The sequence below is a fragment of the Lolium perenne genome, chromosome 2 (assembly GCF_019359855.2).
Source record: "Lolium perenne isolate Kyuss_39 chromosome 2, Kyuss_2.0, whole genome shotgun sequence".
NCBI classification, from domain to species: domain Eukaryota; kingdom Viridiplantae; phylum Streptophyta; class Magnoliopsida; order Poales; family Poaceae; genus Lolium; species Lolium perenne.
Window position 1 is genome coordinate 27,866,879 of NC_067245.2, and position 20,487 is coordinate 27,887,365.

General features: G+C 42.2%; 3 protein-coding genes across 3 annotated transcripts; 2 read left to right on the plus strand and 1 right to left on the minus strand.

Moving 5' to 3' along the window:
* Nucleotides 1-2,021: 2,021 nt before the first annotated feature.
* LOC127331621 (F-actin-capping protein subunit alpha) lies at nt 2,022-6,352 on the plus strand. The gene is made up of 10 exons (XM_051357792.2): nt 2,022-2,248; nt 2,360-2,475; nt 2,893-2,982; nt 3,629-3,693; nt 3,785-3,946; nt 4,459-4,537; nt 4,642-4,719; nt 5,662-5,736; nt 5,820-5,855; nt 5,973-6,352. The coding sequence occupies exons 1-10, from the start codon at nt 2,131-2,133 to the stop codon at nt 6,078-6,080; spliced, it is 927 nt and encodes a 308-aa protein (XP_051213752.1). The 5' UTR covers nt 2,022-2,130; the 3' UTR covers nt 6,081-6,352.
* Nucleotides 6,353-7,481: 1,129 nt separating this feature from the next.
* On the plus strand, nt 7,482-9,685 carry LOC127331622 (uncharacterized). The gene is made up of 9 exons (XM_051357793.2): nt 7,482-7,561; nt 7,730-7,849; nt 7,931-7,998; nt 8,254-8,362; nt 8,447-8,515; nt 8,608-8,665; nt 8,935-9,170; nt 9,251-9,302; nt 9,395-9,685. Exons 1-9 carry the CDS (start codon nt 7,559-7,561, stop codon nt 9,460-9,462), a joined length of 783 nt encoding a protein of 260 aa, XP_051213753.1. The 5' UTR covers nt 7,482-7,558; the 3' UTR covers nt 9,463-9,685.
* Nucleotides 9,686-10,226: 541 nt separating this feature from the next.
* LOC127331620 (uncharacterized) lies at nt 10,227-13,129 on the minus strand. The gene is made up of 7 exons (XM_051357791.2): nt 12,639-13,129; nt 11,814-11,891; nt 11,587-11,729; nt 10,966-11,036; nt 10,778-10,873; nt 10,560-10,652; nt 10,227-10,472 (listed from the first exon to the last, which is right to left on the minus strand). Exons 1-7 carry the CDS (start codon nt 13,092-13,094, stop codon nt 10,390-10,392), a joined length of 1,020 nt encoding a protein of 339 aa, XP_051213751.1. The 5' UTR covers nt 13,095-13,129; the 3' UTR covers nt 10,227-10,389.
* Nucleotides 13,130-20,487: the final 7,358 nt, after the last annotated feature.

Genomic DNA, 20,487 nt, shown 5'->3' on the forward strand with positions numbered 1-20,487 from the left:
CTAAAGCTTTGTTTCTCCCTTACATGATGTAATCAAAACCAAACTATCTGATTCTACAACTGCTGGCAAGCATCCAATATTTTTCCAATAAAATCATGCCATTCTTCAGTGCCACTGCTTCGGCAGAAGCTGGATTTAAAATATTCATCAAAAGCCAAGTCCCCTTCACTAATCACTTCACCATGATTATCCCGTACCACAACAGCTGTAGCACCCGATACATTGGGGAAGTAACATGCATCGACATTCAGCTTGTAATGGTGTGCTGGAGGTTTACTCCATGATAACTCCTTCGGTGTTGCTCTTTGTTCAGCTAAAGAATAATTCAGAGTTATTTCTTTTATGGAGAAATCTGAACTGATTGCTGATGCAACTCTTTCTCCCTTCACTCCTTCATGACATGGGTCATGAACCGCGTAGAGCCTCGTTAGACATGTGTCACTGGTTCAAAGGATTTTCATAAGAATTTTATAGGCTTTCGATCCATATGAACTCTTTAAAACTCCGATGCATTGTTTTCATGCAGCCAAGTTCCATAGGACTCCCAGCAAGACCATACCTGTTGGATTTTTTTATTTATGTCTATGCCATGCACTGAATTTTCTCCTGTTGTGGTATACTTCATGGGTGTACCATCGACAGTGCCTAGATCCGGCAAGCCCGGGTGGCCCACAAATGGTGGTGGTGGCATATGACCCACCGGGCGGCCCGATTGCTGTTGATCAAGATGAAAGAAGTCCAGCCCAGGAACAAGGAGCCGGATCTAGCCCGACCTGCGCCAGGAGTCGGATCCGGCAAGGCCCATTAAGGTAGCCGAATCCAGTACGACGTTTTAGGTATAGGCGGATCCTTGACGTACACGCCAATGTAACATTTCGTAGTTAGGGAAGATTGTATTCCGGCTAGGACTCTCCGTGGCAAACCCTAGATCCTGGCACCTTTATAAGCCGGATCCCGGGAACCCTAGAGGGACAACCACAACTCATTGTAACAACGTGAAAGCGCCTAGATAATTCCAAACAAGCAACAGTAGGTCCTGCCTCCGAGTAGCGTATTCCGAAGCTGGGTAAACCGCGTACCACCATCCCAATGGCTCTTCGTCCTATGACCCCTACTTCTTCTCCCCTTCGTGAGGATGTCTCCTCCGGGGTACCGTTGAATATATAGGCAACGACATCTCCTATGCCTCAATTTGTAGTACTAAAATTCATTTATGATTCCACATGTCATGTCGTCATATTTCTGTGTTTTTGAAAATGACACTTTTCAAAATCTTGCCAACCAAAGAGACCTTGAATTCCATTTCAACTTTACATTTTCCCCTCCTTGCACTTAGAATTTATTAGAAAATGGACAGCCTACTACCCCAATTCACAATTTTCTCCATTTGCCCTAAAAAACATCCAACACTCAGCAATCATAATCAAACCTTCACAAGGGTGATTGTACCCCCAGCCCACCAGAGTTCACGCCAGGTGGCCAGGTTTGACATGTGTGTGTCTCATAAAGGCGGAATATTCATTTAGTGGGAGACGACGTTCCCATCGATAGCGAGGCGCATGAGGTGACTTCGTCAATTTCAAGATCCAATCTGCCGGCTCAGTCTTTCGAAGATGCTCAAAGGGGTAGGGTGCAGGGGCGGCGTCAGGGGTATTTTTGGGTATGCAACTGAATACCCAAGATTTTGACAAAACCTTAGGATTTCCTCATAAGTCAGCGATTTTTTTAGCAAATACATGAGGATTTTGGCAGAATGAATACCCGGGTTGGAAATGAATACCCGGGTTGGAAATGAATACCCGGCCCTTCATCTCTAGCGCTGCCACTGGTAGGGTGTACGTGTGTGTTCATAGAGGTAAGTGTATGCAGTGTAAGTGAGTGTTTGCGTTTGTACTGTGTTTTCTCAGAAAAAAAACCTCCACACAAAAAAACCTCCAACCCCGTCCGTCCGATCGGTACTGTACCGCGACCATCGTCAACCGGCCCGGCAGGCACCACCCGCCGCTCGCCTGCTCCCACGTGCCGTCCGCGCGGCCACCCATCAATCCCTCTCTCTCTCTCCCCCAACGCCTCCCGCTCCGCGCACTCCACATCGGCCTCCCCCGCCCCACCCACCGCCGCGCCCACCAAATGTCGGACGACGACGGCGACGGCGCCGGCGAGCAGCTCACTGACGACCAGAAGCGGGAGATCGCCGTCTGGTTCCTCTCCAACGCCCCCGCCGGCGAGATCCGCTACGTCGCCAAAGGCAACCGCCCCGCCCCCATCTGATGACCCCTGCCCGTAAAATTTAGGCGGCCGTACGTCTGGTTCCGGCCGCCCGCGCGGTTTCTCTGACCCCCCGCTCGAATGCGTGCAGATGTGCGCGCGCTGCTGCGGGACGAGGCCGTGTACGAGGCCGCCGCCGCGGAGGCCTACCCCAAGTACAACAAGGCGCACCTCGTCTCCCTCGACCTCCCCGACCGCAGCGGCGATGTGAGTGTCCCTTTCTCACTTTCTCTCTCACGACCGAGCTACGTTTTGGTAGAAGGGACCGAGATATGTTTGGTGATGTGCTTCGACTCTACGCGTATTCACAAATATAAACGTCGATATGTATGTTAGCGATAGGTCGCACAACCAGTAGTTAATACTCCACGAATCTGGCTTTTGAGGCTATTTTTTCCGGATTCCCCCAATTTGCTAGGCCTGTGAACTGAAGAACTGTACTGGAATAGGAATATTTTGGTAGATCTCTCTTTGTCCACATGATAAGTAGAGTAGGACCATTTTTCTGTTGGACTGACCACTCTTCTACTTGTGCGTCTTTCCATATCCATGAAGAAGGTATCATGCTTTGAGTGTCCTTTTTGGCCGAGTATTGAATTTGGGTTGTGTGATACATGCCTGCAGATAATCATCACAACTTATGGGGAGCTCGACAGGAATAACTATCTGGACCCTAGGACTGCCCAAGTTGCTACGGTGGACCATGTTAAGCAGGTAGCGCTGAAGGATGTGACTGATACTGCTCATGTTTATTTAGCTTTATTATGTCTATTAAAATATTTTAACATAGAGAAATGTAAAGTGAGTCAGTGGCTCACTCATGTTAGAGACCACTGTATATTTAGCAGTTACATTTGCATCTTAGGCTTGATGGACCTACTAATTTTACACTTTTAGGCTGATCTGTCACCCTTTTCGCAATTGTGTTATTTAATGATGAATACTGTCATATATGGATGTGTATAGTGTCTAACTCAGTAACTCTACATATATTTGTTCAGAGCTGAGCTCTGCCTGTAGATGATCCACTCTTGCCCGTTGCTGGTTTATATTGTTACTGAGGAATTAAACTGGGTATGAATAACCATATGTTTCAAACCCAAATAGATTTGCTGGACTTGAATGGGTTTCTTATGATAGTATTATCTTCCATGAAATATCTGAAAAACAGAAATATGAAAAGCTACTCCAATCTGTCTCAAACACTACATCAAACAACACTTCGAGTAATATCATGCTTCGCTGGTTAATATTACTCCACAAAACTGGATATGGGATTTTATTCTCGCTTTCTTCTGTCACTAAAAGATCAAAATTCCTGCATTGAATTAATTCATTTTTTTCGTGCTTATGTGCAAAGACTTGTACAAAATTGAGGCCTGCTGCAGACGAGGAGCTTCCTTCAGCATATATTGAGGAGTTTAGGTATATTATCTCTGCTACTTTGTATTGCTCATTTCTTCATTGCCCGTAATATATTGGTAGTGAATAATCTGTACTTATTTATTTTATACAGGAATGCTATAGATGTTGAAGTGTCAAAATACGTTGGTGAAGCTTATCCAAAAGGTGTGTGTGCTGTTTATTGTACCAGCGGAAAGGATATAGAGGAACCAGGTGCTGATTTTGGTTTGGCAGTAGTTATTTCTGCTGCTAGACGCAGCCCACAGAACTTCTGGTATGTTTCCTGACTTGCGTCTATTACCTCTCTGTTGTTACAAGGAAGTTACCTTGTTTACTTTAATCCTGCGCCTATGATCAGTGAATTTGGTCTTAATAATGATGATGCCTAGAGGTTCTGTTGGTCTTTTTTTAGCACTTATTGTTTTCAATTCCTCATCGGCATAATTGAGATCCCTACTTATAGTTTGAGACTTTACTTTTTATCTTAGCATCTTTGTATCCCTTCAGAACCTACTTCCAGGATGCAACTTTTGAGTGTCGATTTACAGCATTATGTTTTCCGACTCAAAAATAATCATATGGTTTGTGGCTATACTGTTTATCATCTGCTAGAATACATTGGTATTTGTTTAATTGTACTTTGTAAGATTTAGTACTTGTACTGTATCTGAACACTTGTTTCACAGAATCTGTCACTAGGACACTTGAAGTATGCTCCTTATAGGTTTGATCTTCTTATCATTTAGTGTCTATCTGATGGAGGCAACTTAATATTGTGTCATCCAGCAACGGCAGCTGGCGCTCTGTTTGGACTCTGGAATTCAGTTATGCATTTCAACTTGTTGAAATTAAAGGAAAGATACAGGTTAGATGTTTTGCTTCGCTGAAAGTAAAATCATAGTTAATTGATGTTACTGTAAGTAAAGTTAGTAGTTTCTGTATTGTATTGGTTACTTCTATGGTCACCAGGTAGGTGCTCATTATTTTGAAGAGGGAAATGTACAGCTGGATACTGATGTTGATCGCAAGGACTCCACACTAATGCAGGTTAGTTCATGCAATAATTTGACCCTGCATACTGTAACGTTGTCTTCTTTCTCTTTGACCTCTGTAGGCGAAAGTTTGTAGAGGCTAACATGAGCCGTGTCCCATACCCATTTTGTTTCTACAACCTCAGTTGTATAAGAAGAGGCCTAAAGCTGAAGTGTTACCTTACCCCTTTTTGCACCCTCAATATTCAACTTTAAAGTTTCTTTGCAGAATTTGGTGTTTCATCGCTTTAAACATGGCCTACCTTGAAATAGGTTCTTGGGATCTTAAGCTCTCTATTTGGATGTTGCATCGCTTCTTTAGTTCTGTGCTGGATACACTATGCAGTTATTATGGATTCTGAGGAAACTTTGTTTCGTTCTTTGATAATATTGTTTTCTCGAACTGTCCTGCACACGTGAACCAGCATGTGTGTATTCAGGACTTCAGAATAACTTCTTGACTTTACCAGGCCGGATTGTTGTTTTGCGGTTTGGGTTGTGCAGATTCGTGTGGTTGCAGTTGGCCGATGCTATATTGGTGCAAACAGTTCCAACCCAAAACCTTAGCTTTATGTATCTTTATTTGGGAAATGGTGAACGATGGCATATTTCCTCCCAGATTTTACTTTGCTGGATTACGTAAATAGTAATCCAGTTGCAAGTTCACCTCATGACTGGCATTTAAGGGAGAAAGGAAAGGGTGGGACATGTTTGCTGTTTCCCCTAGTTCTTTTCTTCTAGTTGGTTGTGGAGTTTGTGTGTTCACACCACTCACATTTAGGGAGGGTATGTGTATCTTTTGTGCCATTGACCCATTTTGATGTGCCATAGGATCTATATATTTATTGCGCTGCCTTCAATATGCTCAAACCCCTATTTGTTTTCTTTGTTCTTTTTATATCTTTGCGGGGTTTACAATTTTAATCATGACTTTGACCCTATACTACTTCTCTTTCAGACGCCTGAAGACACTGCACTCTCAGTAACTAACATCATTCGCCATCAGGAGTCCGAGTATTTTTCTTCTCTTGAGGTTGGAACCTTTGTGTTGTTTTTACTCAATCACATCAGATGCGAACACAGTGAATGATGCTACTTGCTTTTATCTGCACACAGGAATCATACTTGAACTTGTCCGACGCAACGTTCAAGGTATGCTGAGACAATGCTAAATATTTAACGATTTAGGTGTTATGATGCTGGATTACCAGTAATCTTTACCCATGCATTGTTCTACATATGTCAAAGCTGATCATGTCTTGCTCACAGGATCTTCGGAGGAAACTTCCAGTTACCCGCACCCTTTTCCCATGGCACAACACTCATGCCCTCAGCCTTACACGGGACCTCGCCAAAGAGCTAGCGCTAGGGAAATGAAGCTTTTGGCAGGTCACTAGGGTAGCTTCATATGGAAATTTTAGCTCCATGCTATTATTTGCTTAGACTGTACAATTCGTATCCTGTAACCAGCAATTTTCTTCTTTTGGTCTCTGTGCTTCCGCATATCGGTGTAAATCAATAGCATGCCCTTTTTTTTTTGTCGAGAAGTGGCATTGCCAGGATATATGTTCATTCAGATTCTGACCCGTGTCACTTGATGTGAGATCCATATCTGTTTTTAGCCTTGAAAGGAGTCCATGTGTACCTTCTGCAGCTCTGCTTTTAGGGATGATCAGAATTAGATTTATTTTGTACTTACTCTGTTCTTCTTTAATTGACTCTGATTTAGTGCAAAGTTATATTAAATCAGATTCAGTTAAAAGGGAATGGAGAGATTATGTACAAACATGACAGAATATGCTACACAAATTTTGAAACATTTGTACAAAGTCTTCTGGACAAAGATTTATCATGTGTACCCTCAGGATGTATTTAATTGAGTCCAAAACTTGTCCACAAAAGAATGTCTTAGATTTATCTGAATTTGGATGTACGTAAACAGACAGAAGGAGTGCCAAAAGTTTACTATCCTAAAATCTACACATTTGTAGAAATTCTTAATGTCATCTTCTGGACAAAGATTTATCATGTGTACCCTCCTGATGTATTTAATTGAGTCTAAACTTGTACTACTGCTGTTCATAAAATACGTTTTAAATTTGGATGTATGTAGACAGACAGAGGGATCACCAAAATTTGACTAGCCTAAAATTAGGTTCTGTTTGACCATGAGGTGATCAATATCTGCGAAACATAGAGTAGGCAAATAGGCGCTGAGATGTTACTCTGACAGCAGTCCAAGCAAATTTCAAACTCTCCATCCCACCAAAAGTATCTCAATTTTGTCAAAATTTAGATTTATCTAGATACTATAGGCTAGTTAATTTTTGGTGCTCCCTCTGTCTGTGTCTACATACATCCAAATTTAAACAAATTTAAAACGTATTTTATGAACTGAGGTGTATTTTATGAACAGAGGTAGTACAAGTTCTAGACTCAATTAAATAAGGCACGAGGGTACACATGAAAAATATTTGTCCGGTAAATTTTAGCAAAGTTGAGACACTATTAGTGGGACGAAGGGAGTATTTGTGTTGTGGCGGAAAATTGGTAGACCCAATTATCCAAACTCTGAGCGAAGAGCCTTACAACATATTTTTTACTCGTAGAATAAAGAAGAGAGTATGCCAAACGTGATTAGTGAATCATCAAAGCCCCCACAAAAAAAAAAAGTGAATCATCAAAGCAGGCCGTCCTGGGCCACACAATTCGTTAGCCCAGCCGACAACAATGTCCAGACCCAGACTACACAGCCCAAAGCCCATGGAGTCCTATAAACCCCCAAACGATGCCTCATCTCGGTCCTTTCCGCCGCTCCCCGAACCAAACCCCGAGCAGTTCTAGGGTTCGCCGCCATGGTAAGTCCCCTCCGCCTTCCTCCCGCCGCCTCCGTCCAGACCTCCCCGTCCTCCCACCCGCCTCCGATTTGATCCGTCCTGAGCTTGCCTGCACCACCCTCTCCCTGATTGCCGTACAGTTTTCCTGAATTTTGTGCTGATTTTCCCTCCCGTTCGAGTTGGCTGCAGCCTCAGGGAGACTACATCGAGCTCCACCAGAAGCGCCATGGCCGGCGCCTGGACTACGAGGAGCGCAAGCGCAAGAGGGAGGCCCGCTCGGTCAAGAGGAACTCCAAGGATGCCCGCAACGTATGACGCGATGTACTCCCCTTTTAGATACCGTTTTCATGTGTGTTTGCTGATGCGTGTTGTGTTTTGGTCTGTGGGCAGTTGCTCGGCGCTAAGGGCAAGAGGTTCGCCAAGAAGCGGTATGCCGAGAAGGCGCAGATGAAGAAGACGTAAGTGCTCGTTTGATGTTTCAGGATGACTGCTTACTCTTGCTACTGCTCCACTTAATGTATGGATAATATGTCTAGGATTAGGAGCCATGATTGGAGCCAAACTGGCTGCAATTCCCTGCCCCCTTGTCTCATTTAGATAGATGATGTATAAGTAATATGAATCCGAGAGCATGGAAAACAGTTTCCCTAGTGATGTAGAATCTGCGTATCTGGTTATGTAACGTGGGACTTAGTCAATGTGTTCTTTTGCAGCCTGAAAATGCATGATGAGTCAACTTCCCGTCAGAAGGTTGATGATGATGTTCAAGAGGGCGCTATCCCTCCGTATCTGCTGGATCGTGATCAGACACAGCGCGCCAAGGTATACACTCTGTTCCTACCACCTTCTGAGGCACACACTAACCATTTTGTTGCATTGCTTGCTGATTTCTCGTAATATATGCAGGTTCTCAGCAACACAATTAAGCAAAAGAGGAAAGAAAAGGCTGGCAAATGGGACGTTCCCTTGCCAAAGGTAATTGCCAATGCAAACTGCTTTTGTCTGCTTGCTTCAGAATAGTTGGTTTCCCACTCGACTAAATGGTGTCATGATTTATCTTCTTTCAGGTCAGACCTGTTGCTGAAGAAGAGATGTTCAAAGTTCTTCGGACTGGCAAGAGGAAAAGTAAGTCATGATAAGCTTAGGTTACTATTTGGCATTCGGAATTTAGTGCCATGCATTCTTATACAGGCATTGCATATGTTTGTAACCCATTAGTTGCTTGTTAGCCCATTTCTTTATCGGTTGTTCTCCTAAAATTGCAATGTGCTGCAAGGCAACTGATTCTGTGAACTCTGTAGTTGCTTTCATGATCGTTTGGTGAACAATAGCATCGATTACATACAGTATTTTTTTCACTGAGTCGAGTAGCTGATATAGTTCTCCTTATGCAGCCAAGCAGTGGAAGAGAATGGTAACTAAAGCCACCTTTGTTGGTCCTGGATTTACAAGGAAGCCACCAAAGTACGAAAGGTTCATTCGGCCCACTGGTCTGCGTTTCACGAAAGCTCATGTGACTCACCCTGAACTGAAATGTACGTTCAACCTCGACATAATTTCCGTGAAGAAAAATCCAAATGGTCCGATGTATACTTCTCTTGGTGTTATGACAAGGGGAACAATCATTGAGGTATGTAAAGCATTTTACCTGTGTGAAACTCTTATTGCTCGCTGCATTAATATACACTTACAATAATAAATTTCACTCAGGTGAATGTCAGCGAACTTGGACTCGTAACCCCTGCTGGAAAAGTTGTTTGGGGTAAGGCATTTGTTAAAAAAAAAGTTCAGCTATTTTCCTCCTCCCTAAGTCTTGAGACATGTTCCATAACCTGATGTTTCTTGTATGTCCAGGTAAATACGCCCAGGTGACAAATAACCCAGAGAACGATGGCTGTATCAATGCTGTCTTACTTGTGTGAAGTCGTTATGCAATTCTGGATCATGTGATGTGGCACCCTGTTTGTATCTGGTCCAAGGAGGGCAGTTTTGTTTTGTTAGCACTGCAGTCCATGCTTGTCGTTGGGACACCCGCTTCACAATGTAATATCAGGGTGCAAGAGTCTTCTCCCCTTACTGTAACCGGCTGTAAAATCTGAGCTATAGAACAAGCAAATCTATGAACCTCTTAGGTTTTCATGTTCACAGCAGGTTGCTATGTACTTGTCAGGTTATCTGTATTATTTCTGATTGATTCCCCATAACGCGGAATTTGTAGTCTTGAGTAGACTCACTTCAATGTGCAGTTCTGAAACAGTACACGTAATCTTCATACATCCTTTAGTCATCACATCACCTGTCTGTAATGACAAATTATATAAATTACATGAATATAAAAAAACTAGTCTAATCCGATACAACTAAACTGAGTTACTCTCTGTTTCGTAGAAACTTGTCTGAGATTTATCAATATTATATGTATCTAAATGCTATTTAGTGTGTAGATACATCCATCTCAGACAAGGGAGTACTTATTTTAGGAAGAGGCAGTAGCAACTTTCTATTGCTTTATTCTCACTTGTTTGAAGTTCACTATAAGCATGCCATATACACACTTTTGTTTGTACATTTGCGTTGCCATAACGAAAAGAGCTGGACTGGGATTCTGCAATCAGAATTTTTTTTTTTGAACCAGATGAATTTCTGACGACCTCTATTGAACAAACATGCAATGTATGTCACACAGTTTGCAAGCAAATAATTGCTTCCCCAAGTATATCAATCAAGTCAACATCTGAATCATACAAGTGACTGTTGCTTTCTTGAGCACACCCCTTAGTAGTACATTTGATATTTGCTGCCAGAGAGGAAATCACACTGGGAAAAATTAATAGTCCCATGGATGAATGTCAGCAAATGAAAATTCTATCGGCTGGAGCTGCGTTGGCAACATTCAGATAATTGACATCAACGGCATGCTTACCAAAATCATCTGCAAGTATTCAATCGGAAACAGTTAAGTTTTGTATCATTTAGTAAGCATTCACGTCACGACGTCAAGTATATTGACAAATCATACCTTCATATATTGTTCGTACAATTTGAACATAGTCTCGTATCATATCTTGATAAATAATTCCATCAGGATGTGCATCTAAGACGACTAACACTCCTGTATGATTGCAAATTTTGCCCATGGTATGTCAGTTAATGTTTGCTAAATAGGAAGCCGTTCCGTAAGCTCTTAAACAGGAACAAGGTAGAAACATTAACTTAGAGAACAAAGTATCAGCATACCTGGAGCTAACCAAGCTTTTGTCTCATTGGATGGCAATGGTGCTAACCAAAGGATATTACGTAAATTCATAGAATCATCATAAGGTACATCAGATCCTGTTAAAGATGGTGGATTCTCTTATCAGATGCACACACAGTGCAAAGGTATAAATTAATAGGAGTTCATATGCATCTGACTTAAATCATACCAGCCTGGCAATATCCCAAATTGTAAGGGAACAATTCCTTATCAACTGCTGGATATTCTTTAGCGTGGAACCTGTTCCAGAATAAAATCATCATGGGTATACCTAACAGTTAACACACTGCCACTTGCACTTACCAATCTAAAGATGTAAATGTAATACAAATTTGATTTACAGATACATAGTTGATATTTGTAGTGGCATATCAAGGACCATCTATTAACAGAAAGAACCTTTTCACCATCCTATAATCAATATGCTTACTCCTACTGTCCTACCTTGCAAGGTTTTTGAGTTGCCGAGTCAAAACAAGTCGCCAACCCTGCGACGCAGTGAGTATTCGACAAAAGTTGCTGTTCAGTGCAAGTCGCCATGATTTTGAGAAAGCGACTTGGCAACTAAACAGCGACTCAGATACCATGCTACCTAGTTAATTTCACTGACAAGAGCCTAGAGAGTCCAATGTCCATTATTCTTTCTCAAGAAGGCATCTAATTTCCAGTTTGTATATGCAAACAATTCTCTTACTTTGTAAGTTCATATTGGCACGGTACCAAAGTCCAAACATGTCCAGATCATAAAACTTCTCTGTAACAATGACTAGAAAATTTGAGTAAAACTTACAGAATCCCAAGCCTTCCCGTCCCAGATGCCAGGAAAAGATGCCCATGGAACAAATCATACCGAGTCAGTGATACATTAAATCCAACTGATGGTCCTCGTGCAACAATCAATTCAAACAAAAATGCGAAGTATGAATTGATTTCCTGGTCAGAACACAAACATGTAAACAATGCTGAACCTACAAGTAAAAGGATTGCAACTAAAGCTTGAGCCAAAAAAAAGGGGACCTCGTTAGCAAAGTGCCTTCCGTATGGTGTCCTAGTGAGCTGGCATTTGTTCTCCTTCGATCCCGCAATATCAGGCACCTAAAGAGGACACCAAGGTAGATAGGGAAAGAAAAAATCATATTCTGGGCATTGACAAATGAATAAAGCCAGTGTGCACACTCAGAGCTCAGCATTGGTATACCAGTTCACTCTACAACCCGTTCTCCTCTCCAACAAACTAATCACAAACCTCATAGTAGAGTAAAAATCAAAATATCTTGGAACTCCCAACATGAAATGCAACAGAGCCAGCGACAATGCTTATTCCAGCGACAACAGACACCGACAAGCTGTTGTGGAGGACAGACTTGGTGGCGTGGTGGTCGATGGCTACCCAATCTACCCCCTCATTTTTGCAAGGGAACGTCATCGTTGATAATGCTCAGGGCTTGGTGGATATGGAAGCACCGCAACACGGTTGTCTTTGACAATGTGCTTCCTAGCACCTCTAGCCTCGGCACGATTCGATCCGAGGCTACCGCTGGAGCAGTCTTCATACGTGCCTTGACGTCTTCTACCGCTTAGCTCTATTCATCAATGCATTCAAACGCAAAGCCGCGAAAAAAATACATTCAGGATATTACAACTCACTTCAAAACAATATCCGTTTTCCTGATCATCTACATCAAACTAAATTCTCCACAAGAGACTGCAAAATTTCCCAGTAGCCATGTACCAACCGAAGGATGTTGTCGCGTGCCTTAAGATCTGAGCTGCATCCTCCCCAAAAAACTTGAAAGACCAAGCACTCACCGGAAGTGTTATTGAGCTACAGTAAGCACTCACCGGAAGCATGGTGGGGTCGAGCATGCGGTGGATCGCCCCAGGGTCGCCGCCGGAGTCGACGGCGAGGCGCGCCAGCTCCATGACCGGCGCCGGCGGCCACATCACCATCGCATCCGCCTCATCAGCCGCATCGCGGACTTCCAGGAGAACCTTCCGGGAATCCCTCCACGGATAAGCCCTAGACACGGTGGCGGGGCTGACCGGGGCGAGGAACCGGAGGCAGGAGCGCAGGCGCGACGCCTCCCCAGCCGGCACCCGCGCCGCGGCGCTCGGGCCGGCGAGGAGGGAGAGGAGATCGGCGGCTACGGCCTGGGGAGAAGGCGGGGGAGACTTGGGGGCGGCGGAGGAGGGGAGGGGGGAGGAGGAGCAGCAGGAGACGGCGAAGGAGACGGTGAGGGAGACGGCGAAGGCCAGCTTCAGCGACAGGGGAGGAGACCTCAACCGGAAGCGTTCCATCCCCTGCTGCTCCAACTGTTTTTTTTTCAGGGACCAAACTGCTACTGGAGTAGTGCTGTTTTTTCAAGGCACATCTGCTTTATAGAAGGCCGTCCATTATGTTGGATCTGAATCCAACGAATGATATTTAACTTGTGGATCAGATTGGGATTTGTTTGTGCACCTTTGCCTGTTTGGTTGCTCGTGGAGTCTTTCCCCGCACCAGCTGAGCTAAAAATTATGTGTTTGGTTGCTCACGAAAAAATATTTCCACACATCACAGGTTTCTTAAAGCAGGCCGAAGCATGTATGAGAAGAGAAGGTATATGCTTGAATCAGCTTTCTAATGAGCCAAACTATTGTTGCCCTCGGTGGGGAAACACTGCGCCAAGATCGTGCGAGGGGGAGATGGCGGGAGCTTGCGAGTGTCCACAAAAAAATGGATGGAGAAATTCGATCACCTCCCACCTATTTACACCCTTCCGTCTTATCGTCAAATCCCGCGCAACCATCACCCCCCCTCCCCCCCCCCCACACACACACATCGAGCTATCCATGTAGGGAAGCTTCTTCATCGATGAACAAGCGGTAGTATCTACTTTAGCTGGATACAGAAACATGATCTAGAAGAAATCCCACTTAAAGGCAGAGCTTTCACATGGAGCAACATGCAGAACAATCCATTACTAAAGAGGTTAGACTGGGTATTCACATCTGTAGAATGGACCAATGAATTTCCCAATACTCTATCCTACCCTAACCATGTACCTATACACATTTAGATAGGAACCAGTATACCAAGCTCCAATATTTTTAGATTTGAGAACTACTGGATGGATTTTGAGGGATTCTATGAAACAGTTAACAAATGCTGGGATGAAGCTATATATTACCAAGACCCTGCCAGAACAGTATGTGCCAAACTCAAGAGTATCAGATATGGATTAGAAAAATGGAGCAAGAATATATCTAAGCTAAATACTATCATATCCAACTGCCAATTCACTCTGGCCCTTTTGGAGGGGATTGAAGAGCAGAGACAACTATCTACTGTGGAAAAGAATTTCAAGATAATATTAGAAGCTCATACCAGAAAGATGTTGGAGGACAAGAGAATATATTGGAGAAACATAGCTATAATCAGATGGGAACATTAGGGGACGAAAATAATTTTTTTTCACACAGTGGCTACACAGAATTTCAGGAAAAACATGATCTCCTCACTTACAACAGAAGATGGGTCTATTGTCAGTAACCATGATCACAAAGCTGCTATAATCTGGAATTCTTTTAAGGAAGGACTTGGGATATCAGAATACACTATTATGCATTTCAATCTTAATGAGATTATACAGTCACATGATCCGAGGCACCTGGATGAACCATTCAGTGATAACGAAATTGAGATGATTGTCAAGGAGATTCCATCTGACAGAGCACGTAGTCCAGATGGATTTAATGGAGTTTTCCTCAACAAATACTGGCCAAATATGAAAGAAGAACTCAAGAGACTAGTTAAGGAATTCTATAATGGCAATGCCAACCTTGAAGCTATCAACACTGCTCATATCACTCTGACACCAAAATGCAATGATCCACAAACTATGAATGACTACAAACCTATTTCTTTAGTCAGATTGCCCTTGAAATTCCTTACCAAATTAATGGCAAACAGACTTCAGAAGGACATTATCCCCATTCTGCATCGTAACCAGTATGGATTCACCAAAGGGAAAACTATACAGGATTGCCTAGGATGGACTTTTGAGTACTTGCACCTATGTCTCATGTCAAAGAAACCCATCATAATACTCAAGATTGACTTTGAAAAGACATTTGGCAAAGTGGATTATAAAGCTATTATTGCTATGCTTGAAGCAAAAGGTTTTGGCCCTAAATGGATCCAGCTAGTGAAATCTATCTTATATTCAGCATCCACATTTGTGTTACTCAATGGAATACCTGGAAAGAAAATCATTTGCAGGAGGGGAGTCAGACAAGGAGACCCATTGTCACCTCTATTATTTGTCATCATATCTGAATTACTACAAGCTGTAATAAATGATGCATGGGGGAAAGGACATATCAATCTGCCAACTGGAGTGGACTATGGACAACAATTTCCTATTATACAGTATGCATACGATACACTCATGATCATGCAGGCCGATGTAAACTAGTTAAGACACCTTAAAGGACTTCTTGAACAGTTCAGTACTTCCACTGGCTTGAAAGTGAACTTCCACAAAACTACTATGGTACATATCAATTTAAATCTCGATGAAGCAAACTACCTGGCAGATACATTTGGATGCAAAGTTGAATCTCTTCCATTTACATATCTGGGACTTCCTCTGGGCACAACTAGACCATCAGTAGATGACCTCATGCTACTTGTGAGCAGATTGGATAAAAGACTATTTGGAATTTCATTTCTGATGTCCTATACTGGAAAACTTACACTGCTAAACTCAGTCATTAACTCCTTACCAATGTATGTTATGTGCTCTATAAAGGTGCCAGTCACTATATTCATTCATTTTGAAAAAAAGTGGAAGGCAATTGTTATGGGCAGACAGAGAGCAAAAAATGCAAGGAAGGTGCCTAGTGAGTTGGGAAAAGATTTGCAAACCAAAAAAGCAGGGATGCCTAGGAGTACTAAATCTCAGAATTCAGAATCAAGCATTGCCGATGAAGAATCTATATAAGTTTTATAACCATATGTATATACCCTGGGTAAATCTTATTTGGCGGGCATATTATAGTAATGGAGAAGCACCTCATGCAATGAATCCCCAAGGTTGTTTCTGGTGGAGAGACTATATGTCACTAAATGAAAATTTCAAAAACATATCTACGTGCTCAATCAATAGTGGACATTCCATCTATGGAAAGATAAATGGGAAGACTCTTATAGAGAAGTGGATATGCCACAACTATTCTCGTTTGCCAAGGACAAGGAACAAAATATGGCATCAGTCCATAATGTAAACAATGAGAATATCTATGATTTGTTCCATTTGCCGCTATCCATCATGGCACACCAGCAACTCCATACATTATATGAGGAAATACAGAATGTGCAGTTCAATGAGGAGAATGATGATTGGTCACTTAATGGGGGAGCATTATATTATTCGACAAAGAAGGTATATAAAATGCTTATTGGTGAGCACACAACTCACAAAACAATTACCAACATATGGAAGACTTGCAACATACCTAGACAGAAATTCTTTTCCTGGCTGCTATTACAAGGAAGATTAAATACAAAAGATATGATGAAGAAGAAGAACTTCTATGTTGAATTTGCAGATTGTGTTCTATGTGAGGAATGCCCTGAAGAAGATCCTATGCATTTATTTTTTGAGTGTTCCTTCAGTACGATCTTCTGGTGGGCACTAGGGATGGAATGGAATTCTTACTTAACCATATGTGACATGATTGCCAAAGCAAAGGAGAGATATCGCATGAAGTTCCTTATGGAGATTATCATTACAGGATGCTGGAGTATTTGGGACCAAAGAAATGATGCCATCTTTAATAATAATGCCCCTAGCCTCTCTAGATGTCTATACAAATTTAAATACTTCATAAAAAATAATATGCACCGAGCCAAGCCTAGTCTTAAGGGGGCATGCAATCTTGGTTAGATACTTTATGAGCTCAGAATGCTGAGAAATTCTTTGTACATATTGACTCTTGCTTATATATAAATGAAAAATGACACAGTAGGGAGTTTTTTTCCCCTAATGTTTAGTGTAAAAAAAAATCTACTTTAGCTGGTGGAGCTCTGTCACGGCAAGTCTTCTTCCTCCAATTCTCTGAGATATCGTATTCCTTGTCTATTATCAGAGTGCTATGGGTAACATTGAACTCTAGATCTTGTACCTTAGATATGTTAGCACATTGTAGCTTAGATATGATAGATTTGGTAGTTAAGATTTGTTAGCTTAGATCTGGTAACTTCGGTAGCTCGGATCTGTTAGCCTTGGTAGTAGATTTTGCAACTTTTGCTTGATTATGTAGTGTGGGGAAGAGGTAGATCGATGTTTTGTGGCCATGTTGCATGAGTTGTCTGATCCTTATTGTTGTATAGTCCATGTATAAATGTGATAGGTGGTACGAGGATTGGTTATAAAGTATAGACTTCTTCTCCTTGTGCTAGCCAGCCACCTATTTATAAATGGCAGCATACAACGGAGAGCAGTTAACAAGCTTGATAGTGTTGCATTGTTCATCCTCACAAGTTTGCTAGAATGTTAGATGTGATGAGTATGTTAGCAATTTGTTAGTATGTTCGAAGTTGCATGCTTACCATTGTTCTTCTACTATGGTATCTTTGATTTGTGTTTTAGGACAAGGAAAACTTGTGTGATCTATCGATAAACTCAGGGTTGCTGCTTCGATATATGAAGTGCACGGTACTTCAGAAGAAGAACAACATGTGGCCACCTGCTCTATCCACCTTCATGTTCAACGTGGTTTGTCAGTTCATCTATAATAGGATCCAAATGGATAAGGGGTTAGTTCATCTATAATAGGATCCAAATGGATAAGGGGTTTAGGCAGAAGGATCTTCAATATGATGCAGATGATGTTGTCAAGTTCTGTGGGCACCTGATGCACGTAAAATGCACACATAAACTTTGTACTTTATTAACATATATTTTCATATATTTGCAACATATATGATGTTATTCCATGTTTTATATTTATTTATGGGGATTTACCAATGATCCCCTTTATTTGGGTTATAACTCGAAAAACTATGTTTTGTGTATTTTTCACTTTCAAAGACCTATACGGAGTCAAACTGAGCTAGGATTTCGGGGACGTCATTTTTTCATCAAGAGAAGAAGTATGGGCACTTGGACCAGACCTGGAGGGCTTGGAGGCCCAAAACAGGCCCGGTGGCGCGCTGATACGTCTCAAACATATCTATAATTTCTTATGTTCCATGCTACTTTTATGATGATACTCACATGTTTTATACACATTATATGTCATTATTATGCATTTTCCGGCACTAACCTATTAACGAGATACCGAAGAGCCAGTTGCTGTTTTCTACTGTTTTTGGTTTCAGAAATCCTAGTAAGGAAATATTCTCGGAATTGGACGAAATCAAAGCCCAGGGGCCTATTTTTCCACGAAGCTTCCAGAACACCGGAGGAGATACGAAGTGGGGCCACGAGGTGGCGCCACACTAAGGCGGCGCGGCCAAGGGGGGCCCGCGCTGCCCTGTTGTGTGGCCCCCTCGTGAGCCCCCCCTGACCTATCCTTCCGCCTACTTATAGCCTTCGTCGAGAAACCCCCAGTACGGAGAGCCACGATACGAGAAAACATACTGAGACGCCGCCGCCGCCAATCCCATCTCGGGGGATTCTGGAGATCACCTCCGGCACCCTGCCGGAGAGGGGAATCATCTCCCGGAGGACTCTACACCGCCATGGTCACCTCCGGATTGATGTGTTAGTAGTTCACCCCTGGACTATGGGTCCATAGCAGTAGCTAGATGGTTGTCTTCTCCCCATTGTGCTTCATTGTCTGATCTTGTGAGCTGCCTATCATGATCAAGATCATCTATCTGTAATGCTACATGTGTGTTTGTTGGGATCCGATGAATAGAGAATACTATGTTATGTTGATTATCAATCTATGTGTTGTTTATGATCTTGCATGCTCTCCGTTACTAGTAGATGCTTTGGCCAAGTTGATGCTTGTAACTCCAAGAGGGAGTATTTATGCTCGATAGTGGGTTCATGTCTCCGTGAATCTGGAGGAGTGACAAGAACCTCTAAGGTTATGGATGTGCTGTTGCCACTAGGGATAAAACATTGATGCTATGTTCGAGGATATAGTTATTGATTACATTACGCACCATACTTAATGCAATTGTCTGTTGTTTACAACTTAATACCGGAAGGGGTTCGGATGATAACCTGAAAGTGGACTTTTTAGGCATAGATGCATGCTGGATAGCGGTCTATGTACTTTGTCGTAATGCCCAATTAAATCTCACAATACTCATCATGTCATGTATGTGCATTGTCATGCCCTCTCTATTTGTCAATTGCCCAACTGTAATTTGTTTACCCAATATGCTATTTCTTATGGGAGAGACACCTCTAGTGAACTGTGGACCCCGGTCCATTCTTTTACATCGAATACAATCTCTTGCAATCTTTGTTTCTACTGTTCTCTGCAAACAATCATCATCCACACTATACATCTAATCCTTTGTTACAGCAAGCCGGTGAGATTGACAACCTCACTGTTTCGTTGGGGCAAAGTACTTTGGTTGTGTTGTGCAGGTTCCACATTGGCGCCGGAATCCCTGGTGTTGCGCCGCACTACATCTCGCCGCCATCAACCTTCAACGTGCTTCTTGGCTCCTACTGGTTCGATAAACCTTGGTTTCTTTCTGAGGGAAAACCTGCTGCTATACAACATCATACCTTCCTCTTGGGGTTCCCAACGAACGTGTGAGTTACACGCCATCAAGCAGTTTTTCTGGCGCCGTTGCCGGGGAGATCAAGACACGCTGCAAGGGGAGTCTTCACATCGCAATCTCTTTACTTTTTTTTATCTTGCTTTATTTTATTTACTATTTTGTTTGCTGCATTATATCAAAACACAAAAAAATTAGTTGCTAGTTTTACTTTATTTACTATCTTGTTTGCTATAACAAAAACACAAAAAAATTAGTTACTTGCATTTACTTTATCTAGTTTACTTATTTACTACTGCTAAAATGGCCACTCCTGAAAATACTAAGTTGTGTGACTTCACAACCACAAATAATGATGATTTCTTATGCACACCTATTGCTCCACCCGCTACTACAGCGGAATTCTTTGAAATTAAACCTGCTTTACTGAATCTTGTTATGCGAGAGCAATTTTCTGGTGTTAGTTCTGATGATGCTGCTGCCCATCTCAATAATTTTGTTGAACTTTGTGAAATGCAAAAGTATAAAGATGTAGATGGTGACATAATAAAATTAAAATTGTTCCCTTTCTCACTAAGAGGAAGAGCTAAAGATTGGTTGCTATCTCTGCCTAAGAATAGTATTGATTCATGGACTAAATGCAAGGATGGTTTTATTGGTAGATATTATCCCCCTGCTAAAATTATATCTTTGAGGAGTAGCATAATGAATTTTAAACAATTGGATACCGAGCATGTTGCACAAGCATGGGAAAGAATGAAATCTTTGGTTAAAAATTGCCCAACCCATGGACTGACTACTTGGATGATCATCCAAACCTTTTATGCAGGACTGAATTTTTCTTCGCGGAACCTATTGGATTCAGCTGCTGGAGGTACCTTTATGTCCATCACTCTTGGTGAAGCAACAAAGCTTCTTGATAATATGATGATTAATTACTCTGAATGGCACATGGAAAGA